The sequence below is a fragment of the Dromiciops gliroides genome, chromosome 4 (assembly GCF_019393635.1).
Source record: "Dromiciops gliroides isolate mDroGli1 chromosome 4, mDroGli1.pri, whole genome shotgun sequence".
In the NCBI taxonomy this organism is placed as follows: domain Eukaryota; kingdom Metazoa; phylum Chordata; class Mammalia; order Microbiotheria; family Microbiotheriidae; genus Dromiciops; species Dromiciops gliroides.
The window spans coordinates 184,584,965-184,602,091 of NC_057864.1; the positions used below are offsets into that span (position 1 = coordinate 184,584,965).

Consider the following 17,127-nt stretch of genomic DNA (forward strand, 5'->3'; position numbering starts at 1 on the left):
CTCTCTCCCACCCCTCCCCCATCTCCTGAGAAAACAAACAATATATCAATTAAACATGTGAAATCATGCAAAACATTTCCATATTAGCTATATCATAAAAAAAGCAAAAAAATTTTAAAAATTAAAGGAAGGGAGAAAATCATACTTCAATTTGAAATCAGGATAGCATTTTTCCTCATAAGTCCTTTGGAATCATCTTGGGTCATTTGAGTATTCAAGTCTTTTCAATCATCATTATAACATTGCTATTACTGTGCATAATAATCTCCAGGTTCTTCTTACTTCACTTTGCATCAGTTCATATAGGTCTTGACATGTTTTTCTAAAACCAACCCCCCTTGTAATTTCTTATAGCACCATAGTACTCCATCACAATCATATGCTACTTGTTCAGCCATTCCCCAGTTGATAAATATCCTCTCAACTTCCAATTCTTTGCAACCACAAAAAGCTGTATGTTTTCAAACATACAGGTCTTTTTCCTTTATCTTTGATGTCTTTAGGATACAGACCTAGCACTGGTTTTGCTAGATCAAAGGGTATGCATGGTTTTATAGCCTTTTGGACATAGTTCCAAATTGTTCTCCAGCATGGTTGGACCAATTCATAACTCCATCCAACAGTTTATTAATGTTATTAATGTACCCATTTTCTTTTCGAACATTTATCATTTCTGATAGGTGTGATCTGGTACCTCAGGGTTGTTTTTATTTGCATTTCTCCTATCAGTAGTGATTTAGAGGATTCATTCATTCATTCATTCATTTATCTATCTAGTTATCTGTTTGTTTGTTTATTTATTTAGGTGGGGCAATGAGGGTTAAGTGACTTGCCCAGGGTCACACAGCTAGTAAGTGTCAAGTGTCTGAGGCTGCATTTGAACTCAGGTCCTCCTGAATCCAGAGCCAGTGCTTTATCCACTGTGCCACCTAGCTGCCTGAACATTTTTATTTTATTTTTTTGCAGGGCAATGGGGGTTAAGTGATTTGCCCAGGGTCACACAGCTAGTAAGTGTCAAGTGTCTGAGGCCGGATTTGAACTCAGGATTTGAATCCAGGGCCGGTGCTTTATCCACTGCACCACCTAGCCGCCCCCCTGAACATTTTTTAATATGACTATAGGCAGCTTTGATTTCTTCTGAAAACTGCCTGTTCATATCCTTTGACCATTTATCAATTGGGGAATGGCTCATATTTTTACAAATTTGACTGAGTTTCCTATATGTTTGAGAAATGAGACTTTTATCAGAGAAACTTGCTGTAATTTTTAAAAATATTACTTCATTGTCTATAGTACCTTTTAGCAACGTGTAGTTTCCTTTATTATCTCTTTTAATTAGGTCTATTTTGGTTTTTGCTTTGTCTGAGATCAAAGCCACTACCCCTGCCTTTTTTAATACTTCAGCCTGAAGCATATTAGATTCCACTCCAGCCTTTTATTTTATAACAGGGTGCATAAGTAGAAATCTTTATGAAAAAAGAGGAAGGGACAGAGGGAAAGGTTGATACCTGAGCCTCAGTCTCATCTTAGGTGGTCAAAATAGGAAAGAACACACACACACACACACACACACACACAGAGTTGGGTATGGAAATACATTTCACTTAACAGGGATATAGGAGAAAAAGGAAAAGGGAGAGGGAGAAATTAGAGGGAGAGTAAATTAAGGGTTTAATTTTGAGTAAAATAAACTCTAAGGATGAACTGAAATATTTATAGCAGCTCTTTTTGCAGTGGCAAAGAATTGGAACCTGGGGAGAGGCCCATTAGTTGGGGAACGGCATAATAAGTCATGGTATATAAATGTGATGGAATACTATTGCGCTGTAGGGGACGGCTTCAGAAAAACCTGGGAGCTGATGTAGAGTGAAGTGAGCAGATTCAGGAAAGCAATTTATACAAAGACAACAATCTTGTAAAGACAAATGACTTTGTGAAAGTCTTGGGAATTCTGATCAGTCTAATGACCAACCATGTTTCTAGAGAATTAATGATGAAACATGAAACTTACCTCCTGACAGAGAGATGAAAGATACAGAATGTAGAATGAGACATATATTTTTTTGGACATGGCCAATGCAGAAATTTGTTTTGATTGACTATACATCCTTTTAACATGAGTTTTATTGTTGTTTTCTTTATCAATTAGGAGGAGGAATAGCAGGTGAATTTTTGCTGATTGACAAAAAAGTTTAAAAACTCACTATATTAAAAGGAAAAATCTTATCTTCTCACCTGAATAATTCTTGCCATTGTTGCCCCAATTCCTAGCTGTGTCATTGACACATTGTCTCATGGGAAATGGAGCCCTGGAAATTTCTCCAATGAGTGATTGTGCTCTGGACCCAGGTATTCTGGGGAACATAATATAAACTATCATATGTCAGGGCTACATACCCTGACACATAGGCCAGCTGCAGGTGCATGGTACATAGCTTTATATATTTAGGTTGGATATGGTAGTTACAAACAGAATCCCACTTCCAGCAAGAGCAAGGAGAATCCTGCACTGAGTGTGTAATAGTTTCAGTTCTACTACAGTCAAGTGTTTGCCATCTATGCTCAACATGAAGGCCAATCTCCATCCTAGAAGAGAAAGTAAAAGGGTTTGAGAAACTAGCTCTCTGTTCTCCAGGATATCCACAAAAATAGAAAAAAATTTAAAATTATAGAAGAAAGGCTTCAATGTGAAAACAAAGAGGAAAAAAAAGATCTGCAGGGGTGCAGGGGAGCCCTGCCATGTGTTAGGAGGTTGGAGGATGGAATAACTTTTACGAATAAGAAAGGGGAAAAGAACCACTTAATACCTGGAACTAAGAAATAAAGATGTCTCTTCCTAAAATGGAGAAAACTGTCCACTATCAAGAGAAACTAGCTCCTCCAAGAAGCAATGTAGATGTATAAGTGACTTTGGTGGAGAGATCATTCAGTAAAGTTCAGAGGAAGGAGACAAGCAGCAACGAACAGTGACTCCCTGCTGAAGGGTACTGAAATGGTTGTTTGTTAACCTGATAACAAGAGACAGGTCTTCTGCCTTCCCAGGGCATACATCCAAGCCATAACAGAGAACCAGATTTGTCAAGCCTGGTGACGATTACCCACTTCTAGTGATTCATTTGGGCACAAATTATAAAGCCAGAAGGTAGTAGCTTAGATAGCATTGTTAACAATTCCAGAGTCTGGCAAAAGAACCTAAACACCTTAGGGGCACAGGTGGTGATATCATCACCGCTGACCACTAAAGTCAAGAACTTCAAAAGAAAAACTCAGATTTGGGGAGTAAGTGTGAGCTGGTTAAGAAGATGATGTCAGGGGCAGCTAGGTGGCGCAGTGGATGGAGCACTGGCCCTGGAGTCAGGAGTACCTGAGTTCAAATCTGGCCTCAGACACTTAACACTTACTAGCTGTGTGACCCTGGGCAAGTCACTTAACTCCAATTGCCTCACTTAAAAAAAAAAAAAAAGATGTCAGAGAATGGGATTTGGATTTTTGGACCATGGCTTACAGTTTAGGAATGACAGGATGTTGGCCTGGGATGGGATACATATGTGCACGTGTATATATGTGTGTATGCACACATGCATATACACACATATGTACTGTATGTATGCATGTGTATGTGTGCATATGCATATGTATTGATGTGGCAGTATGATATGACAGCCAAGAAAGTGAATGTGGTCTTATCATGCCTGAGGAAGTAGTGGGTTTCTTCTCACTGAAGGCCCTTAAGTAAGAGATAGAAGATCAATTGCAAGGCAGGCTGCATCAGAGATCTTTGTTGGGTATGAATTAGACCCTGAGATCTTTTCCTTGGAGACTTTGGAGATCCTTTCCCACCTTGAAAACCTGTGAGACTCAACATGCAGATCATGTGAAGATACATATACATAGCATCACATACCAGGGTTGCATACTCTAGGCCAAACATCAATATGGAGAGCATGTATAGGCATATTTGCCATAAGGAGGCGACCAAAAGAGCCAAGAAGTTGATTCATTCAGCTGATGTCTTTGCCGTGCAAAAAAGGACTTTGTGCCTAAAGACAACACCAGTTAAGAATATAAATTAATGGGGCAGCTAGGTGGTGCAGTGGATAGAGCACCAGCCCGGGATTCAGGAGGACCTGAGTTCAAATCTGGCCTTAGACCCTTGACACTTACTAGCTGTGTGACCATGGGCAAGTTACTTAACCCCAATTGCCTCACACACACAAAAAAAGAATATAAATTAATTTGTAAAAAATTAAGGAGAAGGATGATAGAAAATTACAAGCCATATAAAAAGTGAGAAGCAGTAGAAGAATCAGGTTTAAAAGAAGTTTGGTGAGATATCCAATTGAAAAAAAACAACATCCCCAAAGCATTTGTGGATGAAGCTAGAAGGACAATGACAAAAATTGGAAAAGATCAGCAAAGATTTTATAACAAACTCTTTTTACCATCAAGCACAGTGAAGCTACCACATTTGTTCTGTCCCAACATGGTCCCAATTATGCAGCTTGAGAAAATGAAAATGGTGCTGAAAAAAAAGATCAGAAAAGCAACCTAGACCACCCCAAACTGAAATATTCCTTCTTGGCTGCCACTTGTCTATATGTATCACCTCCCTCTATTAAAATGTAAGCTCCTTGGGCAGGAGGGGGCTGCTGTGCTGGGATGGGGGTGGAGCCCAACCCCATGGTCATGCTGGCACAGATCCAGTCCCAGGCAGGCTAAGCCAGGGAAAGAGACCCCCAGAGCCTCTGAATCAGTTGTAGGGCCAGCATCTTCTGGAACTAAGTTCATGGTCTGGGGAGAGGGCTGAGCAGTTGACCACGGGAAGATTACAGGGGTCTCTGCTGGCAGTGAGGCAAAACTTGAGTGTTTCACCCCTGTTGGGAACCAGGAAGTAGGCTTGAATGGTGGTGGCCCAGGTTGGGGAGGGGTACAGGCTTGTTGGAACTAACACCCGGAGCACACAAAGTTTTGCTGCCTGGTTAATTAGCAAGTTGGCCTGGAGTTATCTATGGAATAGAGAACAGGCCAGGTGAGTGAAGAACCTGCCCCTCCTTAAATTGTACCATCTGGGACCCCCTGAAGCTTGGGACAGTGCAGCCTGGAAACAGTGCCCCACTTTATGTGGATGTTTTGGGTTTTTTTTTTTTTGGTAGGGCAATGAGGGTTAAGTGACTTGCCCAGGGTCACATAGCTGGTAAGTGTCAAGTGTCTGAGGCTGGATTTGAACTCAGGTCCTCCTGAATCCAGGGCCATTGCTTTATCCACTGTGCCACCTATCTGTCCCAGTGCCCCATTTTAAGAAGGAGTTAAAAGTTAAGTAAAAGACAGGCAAGATAAGCAGACAGAGAAAGATGTGGACCATAGAAAGTTTCTTTACTGCTAAGGAAGATCAAGGCTCACCCTCAGGAAAGGATAGTAACATCAGGGCTCCTATATCCAAAGCTTCCAAGAAAAATATGAATTGGTCTCAGGCCATAGAGGCACTCAAAAAAGACTTTGAAGACAAAATAAGAGAAGTAGAGAAAAAATGGAAAGAGAAATGAGAGTGATGTAGGAGGGTCATGAAAAAAGTCAATAGCTTGAAAAGCCAAAGTGGCCAGATGGAAAAGGAAGTACAAAAGCTCTCCGAAGAAAATCATTGCTTAAAAATTAGGATTGAGGGGGCAGCTAGGTGGCACAATGGATAAAGCACCGGCCCTGGATTCAGGAGTACCTGAGTTCAAATCCAACCTCAGACACTTGACACTTACTAGCTGTGTGACTTTGGGCAAGTCGCTTAATCCCCATTGCCCCACAAAAACAAAAAAACAAAAACAAAATTAGGATTGAGAAAATAGAAGCTAATGCCTTCATGAGAAATCAAGACACAATAAGCAAATCCAAATGAATAAAAAATAGAGGGCAATGTGAAATATCTCCTTGGAAAAACAGCTGACCTGGAAAATAGATCCAGGAGAGATAATTTGAAAATTATTGGACTATCTGAAAACCATGATCAAGGAAAGAGCTTAGACATCATCTTCCAGAGTGTAAGCTCATTTTTATATTTGTAACTCCAGCATCTAGTAGAGTGCTTGAAACATAAAAAGCCAAAAAGTGCTTTTCATTCATTCACTCTACAAAGAAATTTGTGCTGGAGGGGACACAATTTTGATAGCACCAAGGGATAATTCTCAAGGTATTTGAAAAAAGGAAGGGCACTTTCATCCTCCACATAGCTGCCAGAGTGATATACCAAAAGCACAGGTCTGACCATTTCACTTCCCTGCTTGATAAACTCTAATGGTGAATTATTGCTTCTGTTTGGCTTTTGAAACCTTCATAATCTGTCTTTAAGCCACCTTTAAGAGAGAATTGTAAATGTAATTGGAAACAACCAAAATATAAATATAAATTTATATAAAAATATACATATAAAATTTCAAAAGGAAAAAAATACATTACTATCCTTCACATGCTCTATAGTCCAGCCTTTTTGCTGTTCCCAAAGCACAGTTTTCACATATTATTATTCAATAAACTTCAGGGGCTCTCTGTTAATCCGAGGATCAAATATCGTTTTAGGGGCAGCTAGGTGGCACAGTGGATAGAGCACCAGCCCTGGATTCAGGAGGACCTGAGTTCAAATCTGGCCTCAGACCCTTGACAAGTCACTTAATTCTCATTGCCCCACAAAAAAATTGTTTCATCATTTCTCATCTTTTTTTAATTTCTATTTTTTTGTGTGTAAGTTGTATGATATACATAATGACACTGTGTAATGTACTGCATACTTAGGACCTTCCAACTCCTGCCACCATGTCCTTGAACAAGCTGTCTTCTCCTGTCTATAATGCCCTACCTCCTCACCTTTACCTCTAGGAAGTCCTAGGCTCTTTCTTTAAAAGAAAATTTTTTTTGTTTGTTTTTTGGTTGGGCAATGAGGGTTAAGTGACTTGCCCAAGGTCACACAGCTAGTAAGTGTCAAGTGTCTGAGGCTGGATTTGAACTCAGGTCCTCCTGACTCCAGGGCCAGTGCTCTATCCACTGCGCCACCTAGCTGCCCCCTCACAGGCTCTTTCAAAGTTCCAATCAAACCTCACCTCCTGTATGAGGTTTTCCTCAGCTGCTAGTGCCTCCCCACCAAATTACCTAGCATTTATTTTATATATCCTTGTCCACTACTGGGGAACCACATATAGCCCCACAAAGACTGCAGTCTTGCACATATTCTATACCCAGACATTTGGTTACTGCACTGGGTTCGATACTAGGGAAGCCTGACCTTTAATGAGAGGAATTGGGTTTTCTATTCTAGAACATTGTTTCTGCTAACAAGCTCCAAGTCTGTCATTTGGGGACAATGCCATGTATAGTAAAAATTATAGCTTTCAAATCTAAAGGATTCCCCAAAGTTCTAAAGGGGTGAAGTAAAAAAGGTACTCAAAGTATAGTATCAATCAGTCATAAAACAAGTAATTCACTCCTACACAGAAAGATCTGCTAATCATGGAAGAATCACAGTGCAAATTAATAAAATTATCCACACTGACGGCATTCAGTAACTTAACCTATAACCACGGCAACAGTAGGTTGGGAGGATAATATTTAAACCTCTTAGGACATAAAATGGTTTGCAGGACTGCTAATTAGCTATTTTATATTTAATCTGGGTTTGCACTATTCAACCACATGGCCAGCCTCTGTCTTCTTTCCTTCTGCCAACCTCTCTGATACAGGATATTAGCAAAGATGTCTATAACATAAAGGACAGTGTGTGGGGGGGGGGGGGAGGGGGGTTAGCTAGGTGGTGCAGTGGATAAAGTACCGGCCCTGGATTCAGGAGGATCTGAGTTCAAATCCAACCTCAGACACTTGACACTTAACTATCTGTGTGACCTTGGGCAAGTCACTTAACCCTCATTGCTCCACAAAAAACCCCCCCAAAACCAAAAAAACAACATAAAGGATAGTGAAGCTACTGTATTTGTCTTCTTACTGCCATAGCCACTACCACTTCAGGAACACCATAGCCACTACCTTGAAGGCTTCCCAGTACCTTTAGAATTCACAAGTCCCGGATGCATCCATGGCCTTTGCCCAGATCAGGAACAAATAATACAAAGGCAAAGGCAGCCAGTAACCTTTGGCATAGGCCCATCTAATTGAATCCCCAATCCACGTGGGGAATGGCAAGCAGGTCCCCATTATCCTCCTTTTCCAACCCTCCCCCCTCCCACACCAGAGACACACTTGAAAAGCTGTAGCCAAAAGAGTATTGGCTGGCTGGAAACTGTCTCTCTTTTTTGTTTTTGGTGGGGCAATGAGGGTTAAGTGACTTGCCTAAGGTCACACAGCTAATAAGTGTAAAGTGTTTGAGGCCAGATTTGAACTCAGGTCCTCCTGAATCCAGGGCTGGTACTTTATCCACTGCTCCACCTAGCTGCCTGAAACTATCCCTTCTATGAATAGATCAGCATCAAGCCCCCTTACTGCTATCATAGTAATACCTAATGCTACATGAGAACCTAGATCCGGCCCTGAGGTGCTCAGGGTTAGTATGGTTGACCAGAGAGGTGGAATCATAACTAATGGACAATGGGAGTATTCAGGGGCAAGAAAAGTTGCCCTCATCTATCCCTGAGTCTCTTTAGGAATGGGCCCCTGAGAGCACAAGAGTGACTAACTCAGATCTGTCAGACCTCAAGGGAGAAGCTTGGGTGAAGCCAGCTGGAAAGTGGGCCAGGGGCAGAGGCAAAGAAGTTTGGGCTGCATCAGTGGCCATGGAATCATTAGCATGCATGTAACTTCGGAGGACCTGAAGAAAGGCCCTCAGCATATTGGGTGAACTCCTTATGGAAGATTTTATAGGAGGCACATCTTAAAGTCAGACATGGATGAGAGTGGCAGGGATGGGTTGTGGTCTGCTTTGATGGATGGGATGTCCATATTGATGAGATCACAGATCCACCATAGCATTTATGTGTACGCCTACCTCAGAACTGTTATGAGGCTCAAAGGAATTAGAGCTTGGGCTAAGGTTAAATCAGGAAGCCAGGAGCTTTGAAGATAAAGAATTACATCAGGGGCAGCTAGATGGTGCAGTGGATAGAGCACCAGCCCTGGATTCTGGAGGACCTGAGTTCAAATCCAGCCTCAGACACTTGACATTTACTAGCTGTGTGACCCTGGGCAAGTCACTTAATCCCAATTGCCTCACCATAAAAAAAAAGAAAGAAAGAATTATATCAATGTCAACTCTAATAATTACTATCATTTATATCATCAATGAAGCAACTGAATTGAGGTGAGGGGAGCGGGTGGGGCTGTGCAGGAGATAGAGGAGAAGACTCACACAGCTCCCAATTATCCACACACATGAAAGAGAGCCCTGGCATGATTAATCCAAAAATGCAGTCTAATTTAGCTTTGGAATGCAATCAATGATTTTTGAGAGAAGGGCGTAACTTTATCTTCCAAATTACTTTTGGCACAGGATGACATGGGAAGAGTCATGCATCCTGTAGGCTCATAGCAGCTGGCCCCCAAACTGTGTTGTTTGGCAGAAAGGATAGAAGATTTGTCATAGAGTCCACAAAACAGATAATCGAGAACTGACATACAATTGGTGTCATTCAGCAAGGAATGAAATCCAAACAACATGATTGTACCCATTTATATAGTGCTTTAAGCTATTTTTTTGAGGGTGGGGCAATGAGGGTTAAGTGACTTGCCCAAGGTCACACAGCTAGTAAGTGTCAAGTGTCTGAGGCCAGATTTGAACTCAGGTCCTCCTGAATCCAGGGGCAGGGCTTTCTCCACTGTGCCACCTAGCTGCCCGCTTTAAGCTTTTTTATTTTTATTTATTTATTTTTTAGTGAGCCAATTGGGGTTAAGTAACTTGCCCAGGGTCACACAGTTAGTAAGTGTTAAGTGTCTGAGGCCGGATTTGAACTCAGGTATTCCTGACTTCAGGGCTAGTGCTCTATCCACTGCACCACCTAGCTGCTCCTCCGCTTTAAGTTTTTAAAGATCTACTCCTAACCCTGAAAGATAAGTAATGAAAGCCAATGATACCCCCCTTTTACAGATGAAGAAACAGAGAGACTAAATGCGGACTTTATGATTGTTGCTCAATTGTGTCCCACTCTTTGTTATTCCATTTGGGGTTTTCTTGTCAAAGATACTAGAGTGGTTTGCCATTTCCTTCTCCATCTCATTTTACAGATGACAAGACTGAGGCAAACAGAGTTAAGTTTCTTGCCCAGTGTTATAGAGCTTGTAAATGTCTGAGGCTGGATTTGAACTCAGGTCTTCCTAAACTCCAGGCCCGGCACTCTATCTACCACATCACCTAGGTGCCCCTATGATCACACAGCACTGAAGTGCGTGAAGCAAATGCTGCTCTGCTGATGTCAAGTCCAAGGTATTAGCCTCTCTGTTATGCATAAGAAACTCCTTGGTATGATACAAATAGCACTGGTTTGAAGGTAAAGAGACCCAGAGTCATAATTTTGTCACAGACTACCTTAGGTAAATCCATGGACCTCAGTTTCTTCAAATAGAAAATATGGAAATTTGACTACGTATATGCTAAGGTTCTTCTCAGCTCTGATAGTCTGTGTTTTCTGATAGTCTAATATTTCTTCCAACCACAATATTCTATGATTCTGTGACCCTGAGAAGCCAACGAAATAGTTAACCAATAGTGTTTGAGTAGGCTCTGTAGAAAGTTTGCTGAACAGAGCACCATGGGGGACACCAAAGCATAATATAAAACATAGCCCCTGCTTTCATAACATACGCATGTGTATGTGCACATGGGCAAATTAGTCCCAACAAATTAAATGCAAAAATAACTTGGGAGAGGGGCAGCTAGGTGGTGTAGTGGATAGAGCAATGGCACTGGAGTCAGGAGGACCTGAGTTCAAATTTGGCCTCAGACAACTTACTAGCTGTGTGATCCTGGACAAGTCACCCCAAAAAAGTTAATTTGGGAGGTCTTAAGGGATGCAGAATATAAAGTGATCAATGTAATAGAGTTAAATAGCACTGTTTTTGGAAGTTATAAGATCAGAAGATATAAAACTGAAACCCCCTAGAAATCATCTAATCTAATTTCTTCATTTTATAATTGAGGTAACCGAAGTAGAAAGAGATGAAGTGATTTCTCCAGGGCTATGCAGGTAGTATGGGGAATAGAACCAGAGCTTTAATAATAATAATGATAGGGGGCAGCTAGGTGGCACAGTGGATAGAGCACCGGCCCTGGATTCAGGAGGACCTGAGTTCAAATCCGGCCTAAGACACTTAACACTTACCAGCTGTGTGACCCTGGGCAAGTCACTTAACCCCAATTGCCTCACTAAAAATAATAATAAGGATAGCTAGCATTTATATAGTACTTTAAGGTTTGCCAAGTGCTTTTCATGTGCTATCTCATTTTGATTCTCACAACAACCCTGTGAGGTAGGTGCTCTTGCAATCCTGTTTTACACATGTGGAAACTGAGGCAGAAGGATTTTGCCCAGGGTCACACAGTTAATAAGCGTCAGAGATGAAACTTGAACTCGGGTCTTCCTGACACCACATACACCACTCTTTGCCTTTTGTCATCTAGTGAACACAACAGGTGACAGGCTAGAAAATTAGGGTGAATCAGATGGCATAAATTTTAATAGGGGTCTTATACTTGGGTTCAAGAAATCAACTTCAGAAGCACAAGATGGGAGAGGCATGACAAGAAAGAAGTCCATCAGAAAGAGCTCTCTGGGTTTTTGTGGACTGCAAACTCAATATGAATTCATGGTGTGATGTGGTAGTCCCCAAGCTAATGCAATGTAGGGGTGCAGTAAGAGAGGCCTAACTTCTAGAATAGGCAGGTGATGGTTCCTCTGTATCCTGTCTTATTCAAATCTTATGGGAATAAGTTCAGTTCTGAGCATCCTATTTTTTCCTTTCTTTTTTTTTTCCTTTTTTCAGGGCAATAAGGGTTAAGTGACTTGCCCCGGGTCACACAACTAGTAAGTGTCAAGTGTCTGAGGCCGAATTTGAATTCAGGTCCTCCTGAATCCAGGGCTGGTGCTTTATCCACTGCACAACCTAGCTGCCCCTCCTGAGCATCCTATTTTTGAAAAGACATTAATAAGTAGTTATGTCTCCATAAAGGGGTGATCTGAATGATAAAATTGCCTTGAGTCCATGCTATTTGATGATTGGTTGAAAGAATTGGAGAGGGTTAACCTGGAGAAGAGGAGGGTCATGACAGCTGCCTTCCAGCATTTTCAAGACTAGATGGGAGAAGGACTAGACTGTCCTCCTTGGCCCTGAAGGCAGAACTGGCATCATTGGGTCAAAGTTTCACAGTCAAATTTCAGCTTTATATAAGGAAATTCCCAAAGTGGAATGGGATCCCTTGGGAGTCAGTGGGATCCCCCTCACCAGAGGTCTTTGAGTCAAGATTGGTTGACCACTTGTCACAGTGGGGATTGTTTTTTCAGTTTTTATTTGGATTAGATGATTGTTTAAGTTCCTTTTAACTCAGAAATGAGGGTATCCTGTGAGTCCTCTGACTCCAAAGCAGTGCTGTTCCAGCATGTGCACAATGAACACCTCCTCAGTAGAGGAGAGGGAGACGGTGTATCAGGTAAAGGCTATGGGTTGAGCAAAGGCATGTAGGGTGGTCCAACACATAGGATGGTGAACAGATTGACTGAAGTAAAACAGCCATGAATTGAGGGGTAAGAGAATGAACCATGGGGCAGCTAGGTGGCACAGTGGATAAAGCACCAGCCCTGGATTCAGGAGTATCTGAGTTCAAATCTGGCCTCAGACACTTGACACTTACTAGCTGTGTGACCCTGGGCAAGTCACTTAACCCCCATTACCCTTCAAAAAAAAGGACCTTTGTAAAAAAAGAGAGCATGAACCATTAGTGGAGAACTCTTGAAGGTCACACTGAAGAGTTTAGACTTGATCCATCAGGTACTAAGGGGTCACTTAGGAGCTCAGCCTAAAACCTTCTCCACATGTGCTGGAGGGTATCACCTGGGTGGGAGGGGCATGTGGGTTTGCTTGTGAGCACAGGGGGAGAATAGCTCTTCAGGGCTAGAGATTCCCTTTGGGATATAGAGGTCATGACCATTCTGCCTGCCATTGTCTCCCCCCAAGCAATGTGCCTAACTAGGATCTTCTCCCCCTTTCAGATCCCAATGTCCGTCCTGGACATCAATTCCACCCAGCACCCCGTCAAAGCCGGCCTGTCTGATGCCTTCATGATTCTCAGTCCAGCCCCTGACATGCCAGGTGAGTCTTCAGGGCCCAAAGGAGGGTATAGCCAGTGTGGACTTGGCCCCATTTTGGCCCCCTTACCTCCCAGGGTGGGTGGAGGGTCACTGGCTCAATCAGTAAGTGCTAGATGGAACTGGGAACTACCTTGCCATGTCCAGTCATTTCTTGGGTTCAGGGATCCCCAGAATCACAATATCTGGTGATTAGATGGTGTGTTTTTTTTGTTTCCCAGGGGAGATGATTAGATAATTTATCCACAGTGTTCACCCAGTGACCTATGGATTGCTCTTTCTCAGACAACCCAGCTCTCTTCTAGGCCTCATATCTAGATAGATTCACTTATTTTATTGTGTTAGAACATAGTGTGTTAAGATAATATCAAACAATACAGACTCCTAGTTCTATAGGCAGAGGAAGGTCTTAACAAGACACAGTGTGTGCAGTCAATCTGCCAACAAGTAAGGAAAGGCTAAGGTAAATAAATACAAAATATATGAGCTTTTAAAGCTTAAAATGACTCCCTGTCCAATATATGGCAAATCTGGTCAGCAGACTAAAGAGCAAAGACCTTACCAGCAAAGGCCCATATAGTCAAAGCTGATAACATATGGCTGTGAGAGTTAGATTGTAAGGAAAGCTGAGCGCTACTTTTGAATTGTGTTGCCAGGAAAGACTTTTGAGAGTCCTTTGGACAGCAAGGAGATCAAACCAGTCAATACTTATAGAAATTAACTCGGGCTGTTCACTAGAAGGTCAAATGCTTAAGCTGAAGCTAAAATACTTTGGCCACATAATGAGAAGATGCAACTCATTGGAAAAAACTTTGATGCTGGGAAAGATTGAAGGCAAAAGGAAAAGGGGATGGCAGAAATAGATGAATAGTGACATGGCTAATGACATGGTTAGTGACATGGGCTTGAACAGACATTGGGAGATAGACACCAGAAGGGCATATATGTATATAGAGTATATATATGTATATGTATATAGAGTAATGAAGGGTGGGGAGGCAGGGGACAGTGCCAGCTGGGGAGATCCCTGGACCTCCTAGACTTCACCTAAAAATGAAGCCAGTGGATTAGATAGTGCCCAGCTTTGATACTTATTAGCTGTTGGATCATGGATGGGTAAGTCACTCAACCTTTCTGAGATTGTTTCCATGTGTGAAAAAATGCAGATAATCAAGTCTGTTTTTCCTACTGTAATGATTGGAATGACACCACCTGCTGCAGACTTACTGTAGGAAAGCTCCAACATAAGGAGAGGGCTTCTGAGGGCAGGACCATGTGTCTTTTCTTTGGCATCAGGAAGTGACCTTGGCTTGTGGGAGGAGGAAGGGGGAGGCTGGCGCTCTGACTCACTCTCTTTTGTGTGGACTCTGGCGGAGAGCAGAGCTAGGAATGCTCTCTCCCTTTAATAGATTGATGAATCTAGGCTTTTCTCTTTCTCTTCACCAAATTCTTATTCCCCTTAACAAATGCTTAAAAGTCTAACTCTTGCTAAAGCTTATAATTTATTGGCGACCACTCATTAGATATTTTAGACAGTATAGCTAGAATTTTAGCCCTTACACTACTGTATGGGGTTGTTGTGAGGGAAATGCTTTGTAAAACTGAAAGTGCTATAGAAATGGGAGTTATTAATAATAATTATTGCTATACTTATATTAGGAAGTGAGAACTGGCAAAATTGATTTCTAAAAAGGATCATGGGGTGACAGTGTATGGGTATCACTGTCCTAAGTCTTCCTGACAGCCTATGGAGCTGAGGACACACAGTGACCTTTCTTGAGTGGTAATAAAGTCTGTGGCACTCTATCACTTCCTACCACTCCTTTCTCCTTTCTTTTCCACTTCTTCCTTCATCCTATATTTCTCTTTCTCCTGCTTATTTTCCTCTCCCGACACTCATATATGTCCACATCTTGGACTTGTGCCAGGTGGAACAGTGGATAGAGCAAGAAGTTGGGCAGACCTGAGTTTAAATCTAACCTCAGACACTTACTAGTTGCGTGACCCTGGGCAACTTAACCCCAGTTGCCTTAAACATTCAGGGCCATCTCCAGTTGTTCTGATCTGTCCGTCTATCTATCTATCTATCTATCTATCTATCTATCTATCTATCTATCTATCTATCTATCTGTCTGTCTGTCTGTCTGTCTGTCTGTCTGTCTGTCTGTCTGTCTATCTATCTATCTATCATCCATCTATCCATCCATTTATCATCTATCTCTATCTTGCCACTGGATCCAAATGGCTCTGGAGGAGAGAATGAATTTGGTGACCTTGCACAGCCCTCCCTCAGGATGCAAGTCATGATATCACCCAAATGTCACGGTCCTCTTCGGGAACAAAGGACAAACAATACCTTCCTCCTCCCCACACTTTGTGATACAGTGACACTGGCTTCCTCTAACAAGACACTCCATCTTGTATTTTCACTGGCTGTCCCTTATGCCTGGAATTGTCTTCCTTCGCAACTACCCCTCCTGACTGTTTTTGTGGGGCAATGAGGGTTAAGTGATTTGCTCAGGGTCGCACAGCCACTGTCAAGTATCTGAGGCTGGATTTGAATTCAGGTCCTCCTGAATCCAGGGCCAATGCTTTATCCACTGCACCACCTAGCTGCCCCTACCCCTCCTGACTTCTTCAGCTTCTTTCGAGTTCCAGCTGAAAACCTTCCTTCTACAAGAATCATTTGCTGGGCCCTCATAACACTTGTGCCTCCCCTCTGTTTATTAATTCCAGCTTATCTTATTTGTACATAGTGGTTTGCATGTTTTCTACCCCCCCTCCCCCAGGTAGTCCATGAACTCTTTTAAGTTACTTCTGATTCCAGCACTTAGCACAGTGCCTGGCAAACAGTAGGCGCTTAGTAATGCTTCTCAACTTGACTTGTTGACTTGAGCACTACATGGTACCGACATTACCATACAAATGCACTAACTGTGAATTAAGCTTGTCCCATGACAAATACCTCTTGTTCACACTGCCTGCTGAGATATGAGAAATGTTGGGGTGGGCAGAAGTCAGGAAGTGGCAGCTAATTTGCACCATGTGCCCATGGTTTTCCTTGAGGGAGAGCACATGGATGGGGTCAGGCCCCCAAATTATCGCTCCTAACAATTGAAGGGGCTTTGTCAACATGACTGATTCAGTCCTCAGCTGACTGGGGAGGAGGGAAGCTGAGTGGGAGAACAACCCTGCTGCGTGGGGTTGATTTGTCCAGGACTACTGGCTTTAGGCAAACACATTAGGCCAGTGTCTGAAACTGAAAGAGAACATTTTTCTTTTTAATCTGCAAGCCGGCTGGTAATCAGACAAGGTCTGTGCAGCTAAAGGCCACTGGACTCTGGAAACAGGGGTGGCACTAGAAAACCTTGGGGTAAAGATTTAGTTTCAGCACCTCAAAACACACTTGTTCTGTGCTCTATTTTCTCTCCTCTTGGATTCCCCAATCTCTGTAGGGGTACATTCCTCCCTCTCCCTTATTAAACCTTGCTCATAGACAAAGAATCCACCATTTACACTTTAGTATGAGTAAGTTCTTCCATGAATGTCCTCCTTGCATGAAGGTAGTCTTGGGTTCTGAAAGGCTAAACCAGAGGATTATAAACTCTGTCATTTTCTGCCAAGCTGGGAAGGCTTTGTGTATGGACTTTGCAATAGACTACAGTCTGCCAAATATTTGAAAGCTATCTCTTCCATGAAGCCTTCCTTGATTCCCCCCTCTAAAAAGTCAGTGCTGACCTGGCACTTTGTTTTACAACTGTGCATAATTAGCCTTCTCTTGTATCTTATCTTCCTTTTAAACTATATGTTCTCTGAGGAGAGAGATCATGCTATGTCTACATAACAA

General features: G+C 42.3%; 1 protein-coding gene across 6 annotated transcripts in view; it reads left to right on the forward strand.

The window, feature by feature from the left end:
- PLXDC1 (plexin domain containing 1) overlaps nucleotides 1–17,127 on the forward strand; it is a 128,647-nt gene that overhangs the window by 53,787 nt on the left and 57,733 nt on the right. For all 6 annotated transcript variants that reach the window (XM_044003724.1, XM_044003726.1, XM_044003722.1 and 3 more), the window contains exon 7: nucleotides 13,185–13,284. In XM_044003724.1, the coding sequence (XP_043859659.1) occupies nucleotides 13,185–13,284 (100 nt within the window). The remainder of the gene's footprint in view (nucleotides 1–13,184; nucleotides 13,285–17,127) is intronic.